The sequence below is a fragment of the Rhincodon typus genome, chromosome 29, assembly GCF_021869965.1.
Source record: "Rhincodon typus isolate 14 chromosome 29, sRhiTyp1.1, whole genome shotgun sequence".
Classification (NCBI taxonomy): Eukaryota; Metazoa; Chordata; class Chondrichthyes; order Orectolobiformes; family Rhincodontidae; genus Rhincodon; species Rhincodon typus.
In genome coordinates, this window is record NC_063360.1 from 33,514,580 (window position 1) to 33,533,574 (window position 18,995).

Below are 18,995 nucleotides of genomic sequence, written 5' to 3' on the forward strand. Positions count from 1 at the left end.
GCTGCTTGGCCTGCTGTGTTCATCCAGCTCTACACCTTGTTATCTCAGATTCTCCAGCATCTGCAGTTCCTACTATCTCATTATCCCTCTGTAGACTCTTTTTGTATCATCCTCACCACTTGCTTTCCCACGTATTTTTTGTGACATCTGCAAACTTGGCTATAGTACACTCACTTCTCTCTTCTAAGTAATTAATATATAAAGTAAATAATTGTGTCCCAGTTTTGAACCCTGTGGCACTCCACTAGTTACAGGTTGCCATTTTCAAAATGCCTTCCTTTATCCCAACTGTCTGTCTTCTATTAGTTACCCAAACCTCTATCGATGCTAACTTATCTCACCCAAAACCATGGACTCCATACCAGCTCCCTGGAGAGCAATCCTGTTAGTCTCACTTCCTCACTCAACTCCCTGCAGGTTAATTTTCTTCAAATGTCCTTGTAGTTGGTGGAGGTCATGGTTTTGGGAGATGCTGTTGGAGAAACCTGAAGAGTTCACTGTAGTTCATTCAGTCAATGGTCCACCCTGCTATTGAGATGTGTTAGTGGTGGAAGGTTAGGATATTGAAGTTGATGTTGTTCCAGCAGACTGCTTGTGATGACCTTCTTGAGAGTTGTTGCAGCTGTAAGCTCTGGCACAGCAATCACATTCATTTGAAGAAGTGGCAGCATTGAAAAATTGTTAACGCATCAAGAAATTAAACTGTCAAACATTCCTGCCCAGCTTCTGTGTAACAGAGGTGTGTCCAAGGATTCTGATTACCACTGCCCGAGATTGCTGATATCCCTGAGGATTCCTGGTTTGTTCCTGACCTTTGGATAACCCAGCTGTCTCCAGCCTATTCAACTCTGTCCTTGACCAATGACCACAAGACACATGCACAACCCAGTTTTTGTGTCGGGTGCACTCAGCAGGAGATATTTTATGTATGTGCACAAATTTACATCTATTAACTTTGACTCTGGCTTGGCTGAACATGATGAGAAGAGAAATGAATGGTTTGCTATTTTTCTTTTAGAGTTGACCAGCACAGGAGGTCTTTCAGCCCATCATGCCTCCCTCTGCTCTTTTGCAAATGCAATCCTATTCGCCTCACTCCCTCTCTATTCCTAAAGCTCAGCACTTTTTCCAATCCCATTTGAATATTATCATTACTCCTGCTTCCACCTTCTTTTCCAGGCAGAATATTTTGTATTTTAGCAACTTAGTCTTTTAAAAACAAATCTTCTCACCTCCAACAATTCCTTTGCCAATTATCTTAAATCTATCTCTTTTGGTTTCCAATCGTCAATTCTTAAAATAGGAAATGTGTGAATGTTCAGACATGAATTTTGAATCTGGTTTTTATACTCTCCCAGCCAAGCAGCAGTGGTCTTGCACAAACGGTGTGAAAGTCAAGTGTAATCTTGAGGTGGAAGAAGGTTGGACTTGAAGGGGATAATTGGACTGTGGTTAACATGTTAAAGTCGTAATATTCTGTTCCACAAGACCTCTGAATGTTTGGGAGGCATAATTAAAGTTCTCTTTGCATTATCAAGCTGAAAAGCTGCTACTTGTGGGAGGTTGTAATTACAGCATGACAGGTGTACATGGGCATATAACATTGAAGCTTCCTCCACCACATTTCTAATGGAGATTATCAATCCAAAATCGGGGCATAGAACATAGAACATAGATCAGTACAGCACAGTACAGGCCCGTCGACCCACGATGTTGTGCCGAACTTTTACCCTAATCCTAAGGTCTATCTAACCTCCACCCTTGCCTTGTACTATCATCCTTATGCCTATCTAATAGCTGCTTAAATGCCCCTAATGAGACCAAAGGATGTGTCTCGGGAAACAGATTATCTGTACATTAGCTATTCCCTTCTCTGCCTGTCATGTTCGAGTGTTTAAACTGGGGCTTGAGTTCTACTGACTCAGAAGTGCAAGTGCTACCAAGACTGACTTCCAACATGGTATTTACATTGTTGCTACTCTGTGAAATAGGGAGAAACAAATTCCACGGGCAGATCCTGGCACCCTTCGAGCACCAATGTTATTGAGATTAGGCTCCTCAGGAGTAGTGGAAGCACCATGAGCAACAGTAGAGGAATTCCTGTAATTTATGACCTCCATTGTAAATTTAAAACTATAACATTAGTCTGTACTTTAGGTGAAGTGTGCTAGTATCCCTGTTCTCATTTATAATACACACCAGATCAATAATTCTATTTCATTTTTTAAAAGTTTTCTTCCTGTGAGGCAGTCAGGGCTTTTCATGTTGAGGTTTTCTGACGCTGTTTGAAGTTGAAAGGGGTACATCATGGGATAGGATGAAAGATATTCCAATCACATGATGGGACCTGGAGGTATTCTGCATCATATCAGAGATCGGGCTGTGCTTTCTGAGTCCTGCAGCCTCGGATACCGAAACCTGTAAATAAAGAGTACTTCAAAGAGGTGTCTGTTACAGGTAGGATGGTGTAGAGAATGTGTTTCTCCAGAAAACTGTGTATAATCAGACATGCAAGTTACGTGTAAACTGACTGGTGTATTGTGTTGTGTGTGTTGGTTTTTGCCAGAACTATCTGTAATGTCTTGAGTAGGTTTACTGCTACTAATCCTTTTGAGCTGATATTAATCTAATATATTGATCCCGAGTTGGGAAGGATGTCCATATGGCAACCTAGGCTGAAGGTAGGCTCAATCTTAACAGTAAATAAGTTTATTATATGTTACTAAGAGAAGGGACAATGGTGTAGTAGTAATGGTCTCTGAATTGCTAATCCAGTGACTAGCCTAAAGTTCTGGCAGTGAGGTAGGGGGGTGGGGGGGTTTTCAAATCCCACAGATTTGGCAGAGGGTTAAATTTGAATTCAATTTCATAGAATCATAAAATTCTTACAGTGTGAGAACAGGCCATTCAGCCCATTGAGTCCACTTTGACCCACCAAACAGCATCCCACTCAGACCTGCCTCCCTACCCTTTCCTGCATTTCCCATGGTTAATCTATCTAATCTGCACATCCCTGGATGCCATGGGCAATTTAGCATGGCCAATCTGCCTAACCTGCACATCTTTTGGACTGTGGGAAGAAACCAGAGCACCCAGAGGAAACTCGCACAGACACGGGGAGAGTGTGCAAATGCCACACAGACAGTTGCCCAAGAGTGGAATTGAACCTGGGTCCCTGGTGCTGTGAGGCAGCAGTACTAACCACTGAGCCACCTTGCTGCAATTAACCGCAATTGTAAGTTAGCCCAATGATAACCAAAGAACCACTGCTGATTGTCATAAAAACCTAACTTGTTCACTAACGCCTGTTAGGGAAGAAATTCTGCTATCCTTACTTGATCTGTGACTCCAGACCCACAGCAATGTGGCTGACCCTCAATTGCTGTTGGGCAATTAGGGATGGGTAATAAATGCTGGCCCAACCAGTAACACAATATCCCATGATCAACTTTTTAAGAAACGTAATAGCCAGTTACGTTACATCTGAGATGCATGATGGTCTCTTGTGAAGCATCAATCTCAACTTAACAGTTCACATTACGGCTCCTAAAACATTCTTGCGCAGCATTGGTAACAAGTACAGAATGTGAACAACTCTCAGAAAAAATGGAGCTCCTTCCATAACACCTGATGGCTGTGGTTTAGTCTGTGATGTCAGTAAACCCTTCCCTGTACTAACAATCTTGTACAATATATTCTTCAGTACAAAGTACCGAAGGGGTTCTGCATTGTTGGAGGTAGTGTTTATCGGTTGAACTGTTCAACTGAAACCTCCCTGGATCTCTGATGGGTATAAAAGATTTCATGGCACTATAATATAACAGCAGGGAAGGCTTTCCCAGTATGGTAGCCAATTTTAACTCTCAACCAGCATTGTTTATGGGATGTGGGCTAGGGCCAGCATTTATTGTCTGTCTCTGAGAGACCTTGAGAAGGCAGTGGTGAGCTGCCACCTTAATCACTGCAGTCTGTGGTGTGTAGGTCCAGCCATACAGCTGTTACAAAGGGAGTTCCAGCCACTTATCACATTGTTGGAGGAGCTGCCAGTAAGCATACTTCATTGGCTGTATATTGTATTTTATATGGTCTGTTGTCTCTTTGCATCTGAAAAGAACTGACTCAATATGAACACATTTCAGTAAAATTTACAACTACATGTCAGAAGTTTGGTAGGAAATGAATTCATTCCCAAAGTGATTCCATGATTAGGCCCAAACTACATTGTTTGTTTTTGACTTGTTTTCTGAGGTTTGGTAAATGCTAATCAGGCCACTTTACAGTGCTCAACTCCAAGTTGCCAGAGAACATGGGGTGATGGCTTGCACTATTGCCATGTTAATGGTGACCATGCATTGTCAGGAGTTCCTGGACTAGGACTCAGCACCAATGTAGGATGGGCCTGACTGTTCTTTCTCTTGCTGGTTTTTGCAGTGCGAGGAGATTTCCCAGGCAATATCAGAGCTTGGTGTGGAACTGCAGTCACAGTTAGGGACCTAGATTTGATATTCCATCTGAATGACGGTACCTCTGCCACTACAGCATTCCTTCAAGCGCTGTGCTGAAGTGGGAACTTTGACTAGGTACTCAAGACTCTGGAGTGGAGCTTAGACCCTGTGATATCTATGGCTCAGAGGCAAGACAGCGTGAAAGTGAAATAGTGACTGTTTCAAAACTAGGCTGGTAATTATTTTTACTTTTAAATGATTCCACACTCATTTACTAACCTGGTCTCTATATGTGGTGTAAAAGGATATGCAGTCTTGTATATTTTTGCCTACTTGCTGTCAGCAGTGACACATTACAACCCTTAACACCATCCTAAATGCCACATTGGACGCACATAGCCACTGAGCTATCAATACCAGCCAGGCAGGCTATGCATCAGCAGGAATTTAATCAGAGTAACTAGCACTATATGGAATTGTCCTGCACCAGGAGATTGTTGCAAGGCAGGCCAGATATAGTCACAAGTTGTACTGTGAGAAGGTTGAGCATTTTAGCACACTGTACCACTCTCTTCCCCCTTCCATCCATATTTTTTTCTCTCCTGAAGACTCCAATCCTTGCTGTGAGTGGAGATTCACAGGCATTGCCTGTTCTCCATTGGCAAAGTGCTGTGATTCAAAAATTGATGGTGAGGAGGACAGCCTTAGATTACATGAGGATAAAGAAGATGGACTGATCAATGCAAAATGGAATTCAATCGGATACATGTGAGGTGATACACTTGGGCAGGACAGAAAAGGTAAGGGAATATATGATGAACAGTAGGACCCTGAGAAGTACTGAGGATCAGAGGGATCTTGGTGCGCATGTCCATTATTCCCTTAGAGTAATGGGACAGGTAGATAAAGTGGTTAAGGCGGCATAAAAACCGAAAGAACCGTGGATGCTGTCAATCAGGAACAAAAACAGAAATTGCTGAAAAAGCTCAGCAGGCTGGCAACATCTGTGGACAGAAATCAGAGTTAATACTTCAGATCCAGTGACCCTTCCTCAGAACTGATGGTAGCTGGCTTGCTTGCCTTTATCAGCCACGGCATAGAGATTCAGAGCAGGGAGGTGATACTGAAGCAGTATAAAATGTTGGTTCTACCACAGCTCGTGTATTGCATGCAGTTCTGGAATCCACATTATAGGAGGAATGTGATACCACTGGAGCGGGTGCAGAGGAGATTTACCAGGAAGTTGCGTGGGTTGGAGCGTTTCAGTTATGAAGAGAGATTGGACAGACTGGGGTTGTTTTCCCTTGAGCAGAGTATACTGAGAGGAGGCATGATTGAGATGTATAAAATTATGAGGGGCATGGAAAGGGTAGACAGGAAGGAACTTTTCCGCTTGGTGGAGGGATCAATGACATAGAGTTGAGGTAAGAGGCAGGAGGTTTAGAGGCGATTTAGGGAAAACCTTTTATTTTCTCCCCAGATGGCAGTAGGAATCTGGAACTCACTGCCTGTAAGGGTGATAGATACAGAAACCCTCTTAACACCTAAGAAGTATTTAGATACGCATTTGCAATGTCAAGGTATATAACACTATTGGCCAAGTGCTTTAAAATGGGATTAGAATAATTAGGTGGTTGTTTTTGTCCATTGCAGATACAATGGGCCAAAGGGTTTATTTCTGTGCTGTAGACCTTTGTGAACATATGGTAACTTTGCCATTGGGCATCTGGACATTGGACATTTGCAGACTATTCAACTTCAATGGCCTGTAAATGTAATTTCTAGCAGGAGTTAATAGGCCTCTGCCCAATCTTTATTTTAATTCCTCAAAAAAAATCACTATAATACTGTATATCTTTTTTTAAAAAAAACCCTGTAGACAGTGTGGGTAATCAAATCCCACCTAAACTGATGGTGGGTTAATGTTTGCTCCCAAGACTGCCTGCTGTTGATGAAATAGGGAACAACAATAGTGCTAGTCACAAGAGATCAGTGCTTTCAATTGAAACAAAGGTGAAAAAAGCCTTGTATTTATACAGTGCCATTCACTTAATGATAAAATAGCAATTTGAAAATGGCAAGTGGTAGTTCTAGGTGACAACCAGGGTCATGCCTCCTGGCTGGGGAGCCAGTGAGAAAACCCCTCACTGACACTCTCAGGTGGCTTGCCAATCTAAGTGAGGAACTATGAGTTGGACAAGTTGAACAAATGGACAAATATGTGGCAGATGTGGATAGTGTGAGGTTATCCATTTTGGTGCCAAAAACAGGAAAGCAGATTATTATCTGAACGGTGATAGATTGCACCTCCTCCTTTTGAGACCTGGGTGTGCTTGAACACCGGTTCCTGAAAGTAAACATGTAGGTGCAACAGGTGGTGAAGAAGGCAAGTAGCATATTGGCCTTCAGAGCAAGATGGTTTGAGTACAAGGGTAGAGATGTATTCCTGTAATTGTATAGGGTCTTGTGAGATTACACCTGCAGTGTTGCGTGCAGTTTTGGTCTCTTTTATCTGAGGAAGGATGTTCTGCTTATGGAGGGAGTGCAACAAAGGTTTACCAGACTGATTTCTGGGATGGTAGGACTGACATATGAGGAGAGAATGGATTGATTAAGGCTATATTCACTGAAGTTGAAAAGAATGAGGGTGGCATCTCACTGAAACCTGTAAGTTGTAACAGGACTAGACAAGGCAAATGAAGGAATGATGTTCCGATGACTGGGGAGTCCAGAAGCAAGGTCCACAGTTTAAGGATACAGGATAGGCCATTCAGACAGTCAGAAAGTCTTGTGGCATTTAACTGTCCAGGATGGCCACTTGGGATTGAGAGGAAGGTGTGGGGGAAGGGCAGTAAGTGGGGTTCAGTCAACCTGGGCACTATACCCTGTCAGGAGTTGGCACCGTCCGAGGAAGCTGGGGAGATGTGGTGGGGGAGAAAATCCTCCAATTTCTGTCGAGCTTTGTTGTGGGGGAGGATTGGATCTGCATCAGTTCAATAAGAATTTCATGTATTCCCACTCCTCCTCACACCCCATTAAATGTTTCCTCTGTATTTGTCACATTCTTTAAATATTTAGTTTGTGACCTTTTATTTTTCAACTGGATTCATTCTTTGATACCCTTTGAGGATATAACTTTTTTTTATTCCTTTTGATCAAAATTGTCTGAATGGTACTGAGTAAATCCACCCCAGCACCTATCCCACCTCCCTCCTACATGTTGATTGAAGAAGGAGAGAGAAATGTCTTGTCACATTCGATCCTAAAATGAGCTTCTGACCGCATTTCCATGACATCACTAAGAACATACATTTCTGCCTGTGTCCCATTGCCCATGCCTATTCATCTGCTGAATCCCTTATTCACGTCTGTATTACTGTTACACGTAACTTCTGTGCACACTCCTGGCTGTCTCTTGCTTTCTGCCTTCTGTAAACTCTGCGATCCTACAAAACTCAGCTTCCTGTGCCCTAACATACACCTAGTCTCACTTCCCCCATTGCTCTTCTGCTCGCTGCACTGGTTCCTGATGAAGTAATCCCTCTTTATTAACAAATTCTCATTCCTGTTTGCAAACTTCTCCAAAGCCTCACACCGCTCAATCTCTATAATCTCCTCCAATATCAGAATACTCCTCCAATGCTGCTGCTAGCTTCCCTCCAGATAGGATCTGTTATTAATCAGGCTGCCCATGTATAGGAACTCAGTTGGGAAGGTTAAAAACTGCAGGCCATTCAGCAAAGCTGAAACTTCTAAATTTCTTGACCTCTCCAACAGCAATGGTCACTGAACTCAGGCTAAACATGTCTCTGGTTCATTTGCAACTCACTTTGGCTGAATAGTCTGCTTCGGTGCCAGTATGATTCCAACTGTGTTCATTTCAAGTGAAGGGAGAGTCAGGTTTACTAGTGATGCCTTCCACAGCCGAACAGGCCACCGACACGAAATACTGAGGCTCTCACGTGACTCTTTCGGCTGAGGGAACAGAGGTTTTTACTGCACCAAGTAGGACTGATCCCCTACCCTCTTCTCAATTCTCTACCTATCCCTCTTCCTACCCCCCCACATCACCCTAATAGTCCCAACCTCGGCATGCAATTGTACAGAGAGCCAAATTGTGGTCTATAACTAGTAGCTGCCATTGTGATCTGCTTCTGCTGAGTGTTGGTGACAACTGGTCTTCCTCTCCCTCTCTCTCTGTCTTTCAGCCATTAGCTCACTGGTGTGACCTGCCACTCCGAGATGCTGCCAAGATGCCAGAAAGTGCGTGGAAGCTGACTTTCTACACGGCCTCCTGGTTCTACAGCACCTACCTACTCTTCCTGACAGATTATCCCTTCTTCCACGACCCACCATCCGTCTTTTATGGTACAGTAAGCAGTCTGACTCAAACAGTCTTTATCGTAACTGTTTTTTGGTGCTTTTTGAAAAAATGTTCTGCTGCATGAGATCCAACTGCTTGGTGCTAACAAGTGGATCACTTTGAATGTCCAATCTCCTTTGCCAAGCACTCCCAGGTCAAGACAACTGAAGCAAAGTAAAATTTCCTCCAATTTTATTATTCTTTCATGTGCGGGTTTCTGGAAAGTCCAGTATTTATTGTCTAGCCCTAATTGCCTTTGAATTGAGTGGCTTGCTAAGCCATTTCTGAGGGTAGTTCAGAATCAACCTGATATTTGTGGGTCTGGAGTCACATGTAGGCCAGACTGGGTGAGGGTGGCAGATTTCTTTCCCTAAAGGGCATTAGTGAAACAGAGGGGTTTTTAACAACAATTGATTGTAATGGTGACCATGAAACTAAGACGAACTTTAGTTCTCTTGGTTGAGCAATGCTAATTAAACTATTGTAAACTAATCTTGAGGAACTAGAAAGAGAGGTTTTGAAGCGATGGCTCATCTACTCCTAAAGGCCTCTAAGATCTCTCTCCTCTCCTCCAGTCCTAGTCTCTTGCACAACCTTGATTTCCTTTGTTCCAATGAGGAAGTTGTCCCTTCAAAAGCCTGGGGCCTTGAACTCTGGAACGTCTTGGTGTGAACGTCTCTCTTCTCATTGAAGCCTACTTCTTCAATGAAACTTTGCTTCTCTGTCCATAACATCTTTTAATGTTAGATTTAATTTGCTACCACTACATTTAAAGGTGCTATATAAATACAAACCATTGTTGTTACAGAATGAGAAAGATCCGATGTAATGGAAAAGCATGTACCATTTTTTAAAAGTAGCCTAGAGTGAGCACAAGTTGCCATTGGCTGTTAGCTTTGGTAAGTTAGTTGGAATCAATAGAACTGTTGTTTCTGAGACAGGTTATTGGATCAGGCCCCAATGCAGGATGTGGACAGAGATTGCAGATTAATGTTTTCCAGTGCAGCCTTATTCATTGTTATTTATTCACTGAATGTGAGTATCGCTGGCTAGGCCAGTATTTATTACCCGTCCCATATTAACTCAGGAGGCCTGAATGGAAAGAAAAATTGTTTATTGTTGATCACCAAAATAGAGCCACTACTCATGGTGTACATCGGCTAGGTCTGCAGATCCATCCCTGAGTCAGCTTTTTCCTTTATATTCTTTTATGTCCTACGTCTGCTTTTCTTTTTATCTGAAAGTGTTATCACACACATGCCTGATTGACTTTCCCGCCACCAGATCACTGTGACCAATTTTTGTTTATAATTATTAACCACCACCAGTAGTCACCTGCTGAGTCTGCTTTAGTCTTTTTATTTTACCTATTTTACTAATCAACCTGGTCAGAGATGTTATTACACAGCGCTGGAGCAGGTGGAACTTGAGCTGGCTTCCTGGTCCAGGGAAAGGGACATTACAACTGCACCACAAGAGGGCCATGGGTCTGCAGCAGAAAGGGCACAGGTGATGAGTTCCAGCTGGGCAGGCCCTTGCCTGTTAACAAGGGAACTTGCATGGGGCTTGTAGGGGTTATTACATTCCTAGTGCCCTGGAGGAGGAGGTGCTGAGCTAGCCTCTTGAACTGATGCAGTCCATTTGGTGTAGGGCCATTCATAATACCGCTATGGAAGGTATCTGCAATGTTGACCCTGTAAAGGAATAATGATTATATTTCCAAGTCAGAATGGTGAACGCCTTGGTGGGGAAGAGGTACTGGTGTCCCTGTGCATCTGCTTCCCTTGTCCTTCTAGATGGTAATGGTCATGGGTTTGGAAGGTACTGTCTAAGAAGCCTTGGTGAATTTTATTATTAGGCTAGATTTTTAATTGCCGGTTATTAATTTAATTAAAATTTCACCATTTGCTATGATGGGGTTTGAACCCACGTCCCCAGAACATTAAACTCTGCTGATGTTATCACAAAATCACCACATCCCCTGAGTGTGATACTGCAGAGGGGACGTCAGAGCATGGTGTCCATGTTTAGGACTCCATTTCAGTATTTGAAGAAGAGGTGGAAGATTTCAGAGTGTCCTGGCCAGCATCCCTCCCTCAAGCAAAGTCACTTACCAGAAAATAGATGAACTGGGGGTCATTCAACTCACTGCACCTTGTGGGATCTTGCTGTGTGCCAAGTGGCTACCATGTTTGTCCACATTGTAAATGCCAACACTTAAATGTAATTCGTGATCCTGTTTGAGATGTTAGTAATGTGAAGAATACTTTATAAAGACCAATATTCCTTATTGTACAGTATTTTTCAGCTTTCAGCTCCTCCCCATTCCCTGACCTTATTAGGAAGTGGAATGTTTACGATGCCCAGCTAAATGAATCATTGTGTACTGTCAGTGAAATGTTGTTCTTTGTCAGTTTGCTTGCTGCTAAATCATGGATCTTTATGTCTTGTCAAATGAGTTGTTGTGGAGGGTTTTGTTTTGTTCATTTTGGCAGCGTTTTGGGCTCATCTGAGCTCTCTACACGAACTTTGCACAATGACCATCATACTGGCAAACTGTGCAACAAAAGCAGGTCAAACACAACCCGTTTACCCATCATGAAGAGTGCACTCGCCTTACTCCTCAGTGCAACACCCTGCTGGAACAGCTGCTGGAGACTGCACTATGCACAGTGTTTGACCTATTGAACCAAAGTGCTGACTGGGAGAAACTGAGGGGGAGGGGTGTAACCAGGAGTGGGGTTCAGTTAAAGGACCAAGTAAAGACTCTGTACAAGGCAACAGAGGGAGGGGAAAGACCGGAAACTACTTCATATTTCTCTGGTCCTGAAAACAAATGGCCCAAAATCATTTTGTTTCCAAAAATATTTATCCTTACATCTGTGGCCTGGTAGCACAGTGGTCAGGATGCTGACCCACAGCATCAGGGACCCGGGTTCGATTCCAGTGTTGCGTGACTGTCCCACATTTGCCCCATGTCTGCATGGGTTTCCTCTGGGTGTTCTGGTTTCCACCCACAGTCTAAAGATGTGCAGATCAGGTGGATTGGCCATACTGAAATTACCCCATGATAAATGTGGATTCCAGGGGTCTGGGTGGAATGCTCTTCAGAGGATCAGTGCAAACTCAATAGACTGAATGGCTTCTTTCCATACTGTATTGATTCTATGATTTTGACCCATTAATTCCACCCTCCCAAACCTAGGACATCCTCCACTCTAAAGGTTCTTGTGAACACCATTGCCTCTAAGTCACACACATCCCACTTGGATATTTATCACCGTTACTTCATTGTCGCGTATTCGAACACCAAACTGTACAGCACTAGGGGAGACTAGTCACCATATTGACTGCAGTGCTTCAAGGAGAGAGTCACCATCACTTTCTCAAGGACAATTTGTGACAGACAATAGATCTCAACCTTCCTTGGAACACCCATATCCCAAGAGTTAATCTTTTAAAAAAGATATTTTCAGTACTCTGTTGCAAAGTGATTGAACGTAAACTGTCTCTACATCGCCCTGGCTTGAGATCAAATAATTCTGGTGTTTATCTCATTGTGGGTGGTTGCTCTGCTTAATTTGCCACATTTTCTAAATGCAGCAGGGACTACATTCAAAAGTACTAATTACCTACAAAGTTGGGAGAGCTTGAGGATGGTGTGAGATCATGTAAGGTGTGCTAGAAAGGTAAGCCCCCTGCCTCCGTCCAGTGGTCACGCCCATAATTTGGTGCCTTTTGGAAAGGGAACCTGCGATGTCTTCAGGCCATCTGCAATCAGTGGTTGCAGCAGGTGCTGGGCACATTACCCCGAAAAATGATATTTTAATCGACAATTCTTTAAGTTCCCTTCATAATTTGATTGTTGTTATGGGGCGCCCTAAGGGGCTGTCAGTTTAAATTTGGTTGAATTTGGTTTCATTGATTTTAAAAATTATAGAAAGGCAAACCTATCTTTTATTTGTGATGCAGTGATGGGTTTCATATTGAAGAAGGTTGCTGTGTTGTGTGTTTGACCAATAGTCGACAAGCCCCATTTCAAGATGAATTTCTAGTGGCTGAGAGATTTCAGTTGTGAGGAGCCCTGTGGTGCCTGTTATCCAAGCTACAGTCACCTCTCACCATGCACCTCACCTCCTGCAGGCTTGTACCTTTTCAAAATGTAGCATTGCCCTGTGATACACTGTGTCACTGTTGCACATCATCACGTGTGAAATATGGGGACTTCATGCCTGTAAGTCACTTGCCAATGAGTTGCTAATCCCTGGTGACAGAGTAAGAATCCTGGGTGACCGTTCCCCCTGTGCTTAAAGCAATGGTGCTTTATTCAGGGGATCTAGGTGTCACTGACTGGGCCAGCATTTATTGCCTTGCCCTTGAGAAGGTTGTGGTGAACTACCTTCTTGAACCACTGCAGTTCATGTGCTTTAGGTAGCCCTACAATGCTGTTAAGGAGGGAATTCCAGGGTTTTGACCCAGCGACGCTGAAAAAGTCGGGATGGTGAGTGGCTTGGAGGCGATGGTGTTCCCATGTATCTGCTGCCCTTGTCCTTCTAGATGGAAGTGGTTGTGGGTTTGGAAGGTGCTAGAATAGAATAGAATCCCTGCAGTGTGGAAACAGGCCCTTCAGCCCAACAAATCCACACTGCCTCTCTGAGGAGCATCACACCCACAGCCACCCATTCCTGTAACCCTGCATTTCCCCTGGCTAATCCACTTAGCCTGCATATCTGTGGACAACATGGGCAATTTAGCATGGCCAGTCCACCTACCTTGCACATCTTTGTACTGTGGGAGGAAATGGGAACACCCGAAGGAAACCCACACAGACATGGGGACAATGTGCAAACTCCACACAGACAGTCACCTAAGGGTGGACTTGACCCCAGGTCTCTGGCACTGTGAGGCAGCAGTGCTAACCATTGAGCCACCATGCCACCCAATTCTTTTAGTGTATCAAACATGTCAACTAGTTAATCCTTAATCTTCTCGATGTTTTCAATCAGCCTGTTCACATATGTAATGACACACCTCTGGAACAGTGCGTCGAAGGAGCCTTGTTGAATTTCTGCAATAATCTTGTAGTTGATGCACACTGCTGCTACTGTACTGTTGAAGTGAATTTATTCAATTGGGCTGTGATCAGCTAACTCAGGAGAGATAAGGCCTCAACTTTAGAAGGATTTTTATTGGTCTGTAACCAGATAGATAAGCCATCAGGGATATGTGGTCTAACCGTATAGGGGCAACGAGGCATATTTGGCCCATTCTGCCCATGCCAGCGCTTTGAAAGAACTATTCAATTAGTATAGAGCTCTCCACATCACCCCCCCCCATCCTGCCATTTCCCTGTAGTTCTGCAATTAACTCTTTTAAGTATTTATCCAAGTCCTTTCGAACGTTATTACTGTATCTTATTTCATTGCCCTTTCATGCGGTGCATTCTTGATCACAACAACTGACTGGTTCTTTTTGCAATTACCATACATCTGTATCCTCTGGCTGCTGACCCTCCTGCCAGACGGAAAAGCTTCTGTCAAAAAAAATCCTGTGTCTTGAAATTTAAAGGCAGAGATAAATGCGCTGGGAAACCTCTGATAATATCAAATAAGTGCATGCTTCAAAAGAATACAGAACATGACATATATCAGTATAAATAACAATTTGTGGTTTTAATGTCGAACGATTGCATCCTAACGTTTTTGATCAAGTTAACCTGTTAAGGCCTGAAACCTGAGCCAGGGATTTGTGCTGATTTGCAGCTACTGCAGCAACAGTGCTTCGTTTGAATTGCTTAATGTGAATGAGCACTATTGTGAGAGAGAGTGTTGTAGTGGAGCCAAGTTAAGCTAGTGCTCTCGTCATTTCTACCAGCTTTAGCTTGACTGAATTCAATTCATGCAGTGGCAGACAATGACAAAATCTGATGTTACATTAACAACATTAGAAATTCAAGCAGGAATGGCCCATGTAAACCTCCTTGAACATATTCTGCCATTCAATACAATTGTTGCTGATTGACAGACTTATAGCCTGCTTTCCCATCCTCTCGCTATCCCTTGATTCCTTAGTATCAGAAATCCTTTGATCTCGGTCTTTAATCTTTTGATTTATTCAGAGGGTGTGGAAGTTATTGGTTAAGTCAGCATTATTCCCCAACCTTTGTTTCACTGGAGAAGGTGGTGGTGAGCTGCCTTCTTGAACTGCTGCAGTCCATGTGCTGTAGGCAGACCCACAATGCCATTTGGAAGGGAATTCCAGGATTTTGACCCAGTGACAATGAAGAAATTGTGATATATTTCCAAGTCAGGATGGTGAGTGGCTTGTGGGGAACTTGCAGGGAGTGGTGTTCCCATGTATCTGCTGCCCTTGTCCTTCCAGATGGAAGTGGTCGTGGGTTGGGAAGGTGCTATTTAAGCAGCCTTGATGAGTTACTGTAGTGCCTCTTGTAGATGGAGTACACTACTGCACTTGGTTGCGGTGGGAATGAATGTTTAAGGTAATGGTAGGAGTGACTATTTAAGTTGGTGCTGATATAGTTAAATGACTGAGTATTCACAGCTTCTGCTACAATGAGTTCCAAAGATTTGCAAGAAATTTCTCTCCAGCATGGTCCTAAATGGCAGACCAGATTAAGATCAGCCATGATCATGTTAAATGGTGGAGTGGGCTCGAAGGGTTCAATTCCGTACTCCTGTTCCTAATTCCTATGTTCCTATGACCTCTTATCCTGACACTGTGAGACCCAGGTTTTAGACACTTCGATCAGGGGAAAGTACGAATCAGCACCCACCCTTTCAAACCCTGGAAAAACTTTGTATGTTTTCAATGAGTGAGGTCCATTCATATAAATCCCTCTTCATATGACAACCCTGTTATTCCAGGAATGAGTCTAATGATCTCGTAATCTCATAACTGAGCCAATATTTATCCATCTTTCTCTAAAATATTTGGAAAACTGTTTATTGTTAGCTCTCATAATTTTTGACCCCTTTTTTTTCCATTTTCCACTCTTTAGTTTCTGTATTCATTTGTTAATTTCGAGAACTTTCCCAGTCCATTTTTCCAGTTCTTTTTCCAGTCTCATAGAAATTGCCCATTGGGCTGAGGCAGTATGGGTTCATGAAAGGCAGGTCATGCTTGACAAATTTGCTGGAATTCTATGAAGACATTACGAGTGTGGTGGACATCAGGGAAGCAGTAGATGTGGTGTATCTGGATTTCCAAAAGACGTTTGACAAGATGCTGCATATAAAGGCAGCTGCATAAGATAAAGGTGCACAGCGTTACTGACAAAGTATTGGCATGGTTGAGGATTGGTTAACTAACAGGAAGTGAAGAATGGGGATAAATGAGTGCTTTTCTGGTTGGCGATCAATGACTAGTGGTGTCCGTCAGGGATCAGAGTTGGAACTGCAATTGTTTCTAATTTACATAGATGATTTGGAGTTGGGGACCACTGTAGTATCTTGAGGTTTGTGGATGATACTAAGATGAGCGGTAGAGCAAAGTGTGCATAGGACTCTGAAAGTTTGCAGCGGGATATGGATAGTTCAAGTGAGTGGGAAAATGTCTGGCAGATGGAATACAATGTTGATAAATGTGAAGTCATCCATTTTGGTAGGAATAATAGTAAAAAGAACTAACATTTGAATGGTAAAAAATTGCAGCATGCTGCTGTGCAGAGGGACCTGGGTGTCCTTACGCATGAATCGCAGAAGGTTGGTTTGCAGGTACAACAGGTAATTAAGAAGGAAAACGGAATTTTGTCCTTCATTGCTAGAGGGGTCGAGTTTAAAAGCAGGGTGGTGATGCTGCAGCTGTATAAGGTGCTAGTGAGGCCACACCTGGAGTACTGTGTACAGTTTTGGTCTCCTTACTTGAGAAAGGATGTACTGGCACTGGAGGGGGTGCAGAGGAGGTTCACTAGGTTGATTCTGGAGTTGAGAGGGTTGGCTTATGAAGACTGGGTGGACTGGGATTATATTCATTTGAATTTAGAAGAATGAGGGGGGATCTTATAGAAACATATAAAATTATGAAGGGAAAGGTCAAGATAGAAGCAGAGAGGTTGTTTCCACAGGCAGGTGAAAGTAGAACAAGAGGGCATAGCCTCAAAATTCGGTGGAGCAGATTTAGGACTGAATTGAGGAGGAACTTCTTCACCAAAAGCCTTGTGAATGTGTGGAATTCCCTGCCCAGTGAAGTAGTTGAGGCTACCTCATTGAATGTTTTTAAAGCTAAGATAGATAATTTTTTGAATAGTAAAGGAATTAAGGGTGGGAGGATGGGTGAGTGGAGCTGAGTCCATGAGAACATCAGCCATAATCTTATTGAATGATGGAGCAGACTCAAAGGGCCAGATGGCCTACTCCTGTTCCTGGTTCTTATGTTCTTATTGTTTGCCACTTTTCTTCTGCTTGGGTATGTGCTATGATTTCATCCCATCCATCCCTCTGTGCACCATTTCTTCGTAATACTGTCCCCTTTCAATCACATGCTTACAGTTCGAGCCCCACTGCAACAGCTTTCAAGCACTCTGACTGTTTGAGCATTCCACTGACACTGCAGTGCCCTACTGAGGGAGTGCTACACTGTTGCAGATTCCAGCTTTCAGGTAAGACTTAGGTTAAATTGAGGTGCATTCTGTCCCCTTGAGCAGATTTCAGTGAAACCCATGGCACCATGTTAAGGAAAGGGAGTTCTCCCCTGTGGCTTGGCCTATACTTATTCCTCAATTAACCTCACTAGATCAGATTTTCTGGTCATTATCACACTGCTGTTTGTGGAAGCTTGCTTTGTGTAAATTGTCTATCAAATTTCCTACATTACAACAGTGACCATGTATCAAATGTATTTCATTGGTCACAGGGGCAGGGATAGAAATCATAGTCCCCAGTGCTGTTCCTGACCTGGGCCCCTGTGTCTCTTCCCCACCCATACATCCCCTATCTAGGGCTCCTAAGAATCCAGTCTCTGCGTATTGGATCCCTGGTACTATCCCGGGCTGTGACTGGTTGACACATTGTGAGGTCCTAGAGGCGCTATAGAAATGTGGTAGGGAGTGTGGAACGAACCTACAGAATCTACAGATGAAAATGGACCCATTGCAAAGGAATTGTTATGAATTCCTCTGTTTTAAATTCTTTGCCTGTTTGTCCCATTGCTCCTTCCTTGAAGGTGCAAGTGTTAATGTGGTAGAAATGGGGAGAAAAGTGAAACAAGAGACAGATTGTGGGTGAAATGATTTCACAAAAAAACGGGAGGTGACGGGAAGGGAAGTGAGATGGTGAAATATTGAAGTAAAGCAGAAATGATGTGGAGGTGCTGGTGTTGGACTGGGGTAGACCAAGCCAGAAGTCACACGACACCAGGTTATAGTACCAACAGGTTTATTTGAAATCACAAGCTTTCAGCACACTGCTCTTTTGTCCAATGAAGTGACAGATACCCTGGCAGGGCACCTCGCCCTCAGCACTGACCCTGACAAAGGGGCAGTTCACCCTCAGCACTGGCCCTGACGAAGGGGCAGCTCTCAAAAAGCTTATGATTTCAAATAAACCTGGTGTGTGACTTCTGACTTTGTCCTCAAAGAAATGGAGTGAGACAGAAGTTGGCAATGTGAGCCAAATTGTAAACTGAAAGAGAACACGTTGCAAAAAGTTGTAGAGGCTAGATCATTGAAAGTATTTAAAGCAGAAGCAGATAGATTTTTGGATCGTGAATCAGTTGAGGGCTATGAGGTGCTGGCATGAAAGAAAAGTAGAGGCCTGAGGCAGATCAATCAATATCTTATAGAATGGTGGGGCAGGTTTGAGGGGCTGAATGGCCTACTTCTGTTTATCACGTTCTTAAAACATTGCAGTCACGCCAAAACATCGAAGCAAAATTCCCCTGAAGCACACAGTTCAACGGGCGAGTTGTTTCATAGACCCTCCATTTCTCCTCATCAAGATAGACCCCTGTCCTCAACCATACCAGTCTTTCCTATTGTAACTTCAACTCTTTTAATTGTAATCTTTCTCCTCTAATGTCGGGCTCAGCTGTGCCAATCAACTATGTACATGTGGAGTGCTTGTGGGAATGGAAGGGTTTGTGTGTGTGAGAGAGAGTTTATGCATGCTGTTCAGAATGGGTGGGGGAGTGTTCTCTCCCACCCTTTCTCCTTTTCAGCTCTGGTCCTACTT

General features: G+C 43.4%; 1 protein-coding gene across 1 annotated transcript in view; it reads left to right on the forward strand.

Moving 5' to 3' along the window:
* cers1 (ceramide synthase 1) overlaps positions 1 to 18,995 on the forward strand; it is a 62,233-nt gene that overhangs the window by 17,696 nt on the left and 25,542 nt on the right. The window contains exon 4 of the mRNA XM_048613937.1: positions 8,654 to 8,818. Within this exon, the coding sequence (XP_048469894.1) occupies positions 8,654 to 8,818 (165 nt within the window). The remainder of the gene's footprint in view (positions 1 to 8,653; positions 8,819 to 18,995) is intronic.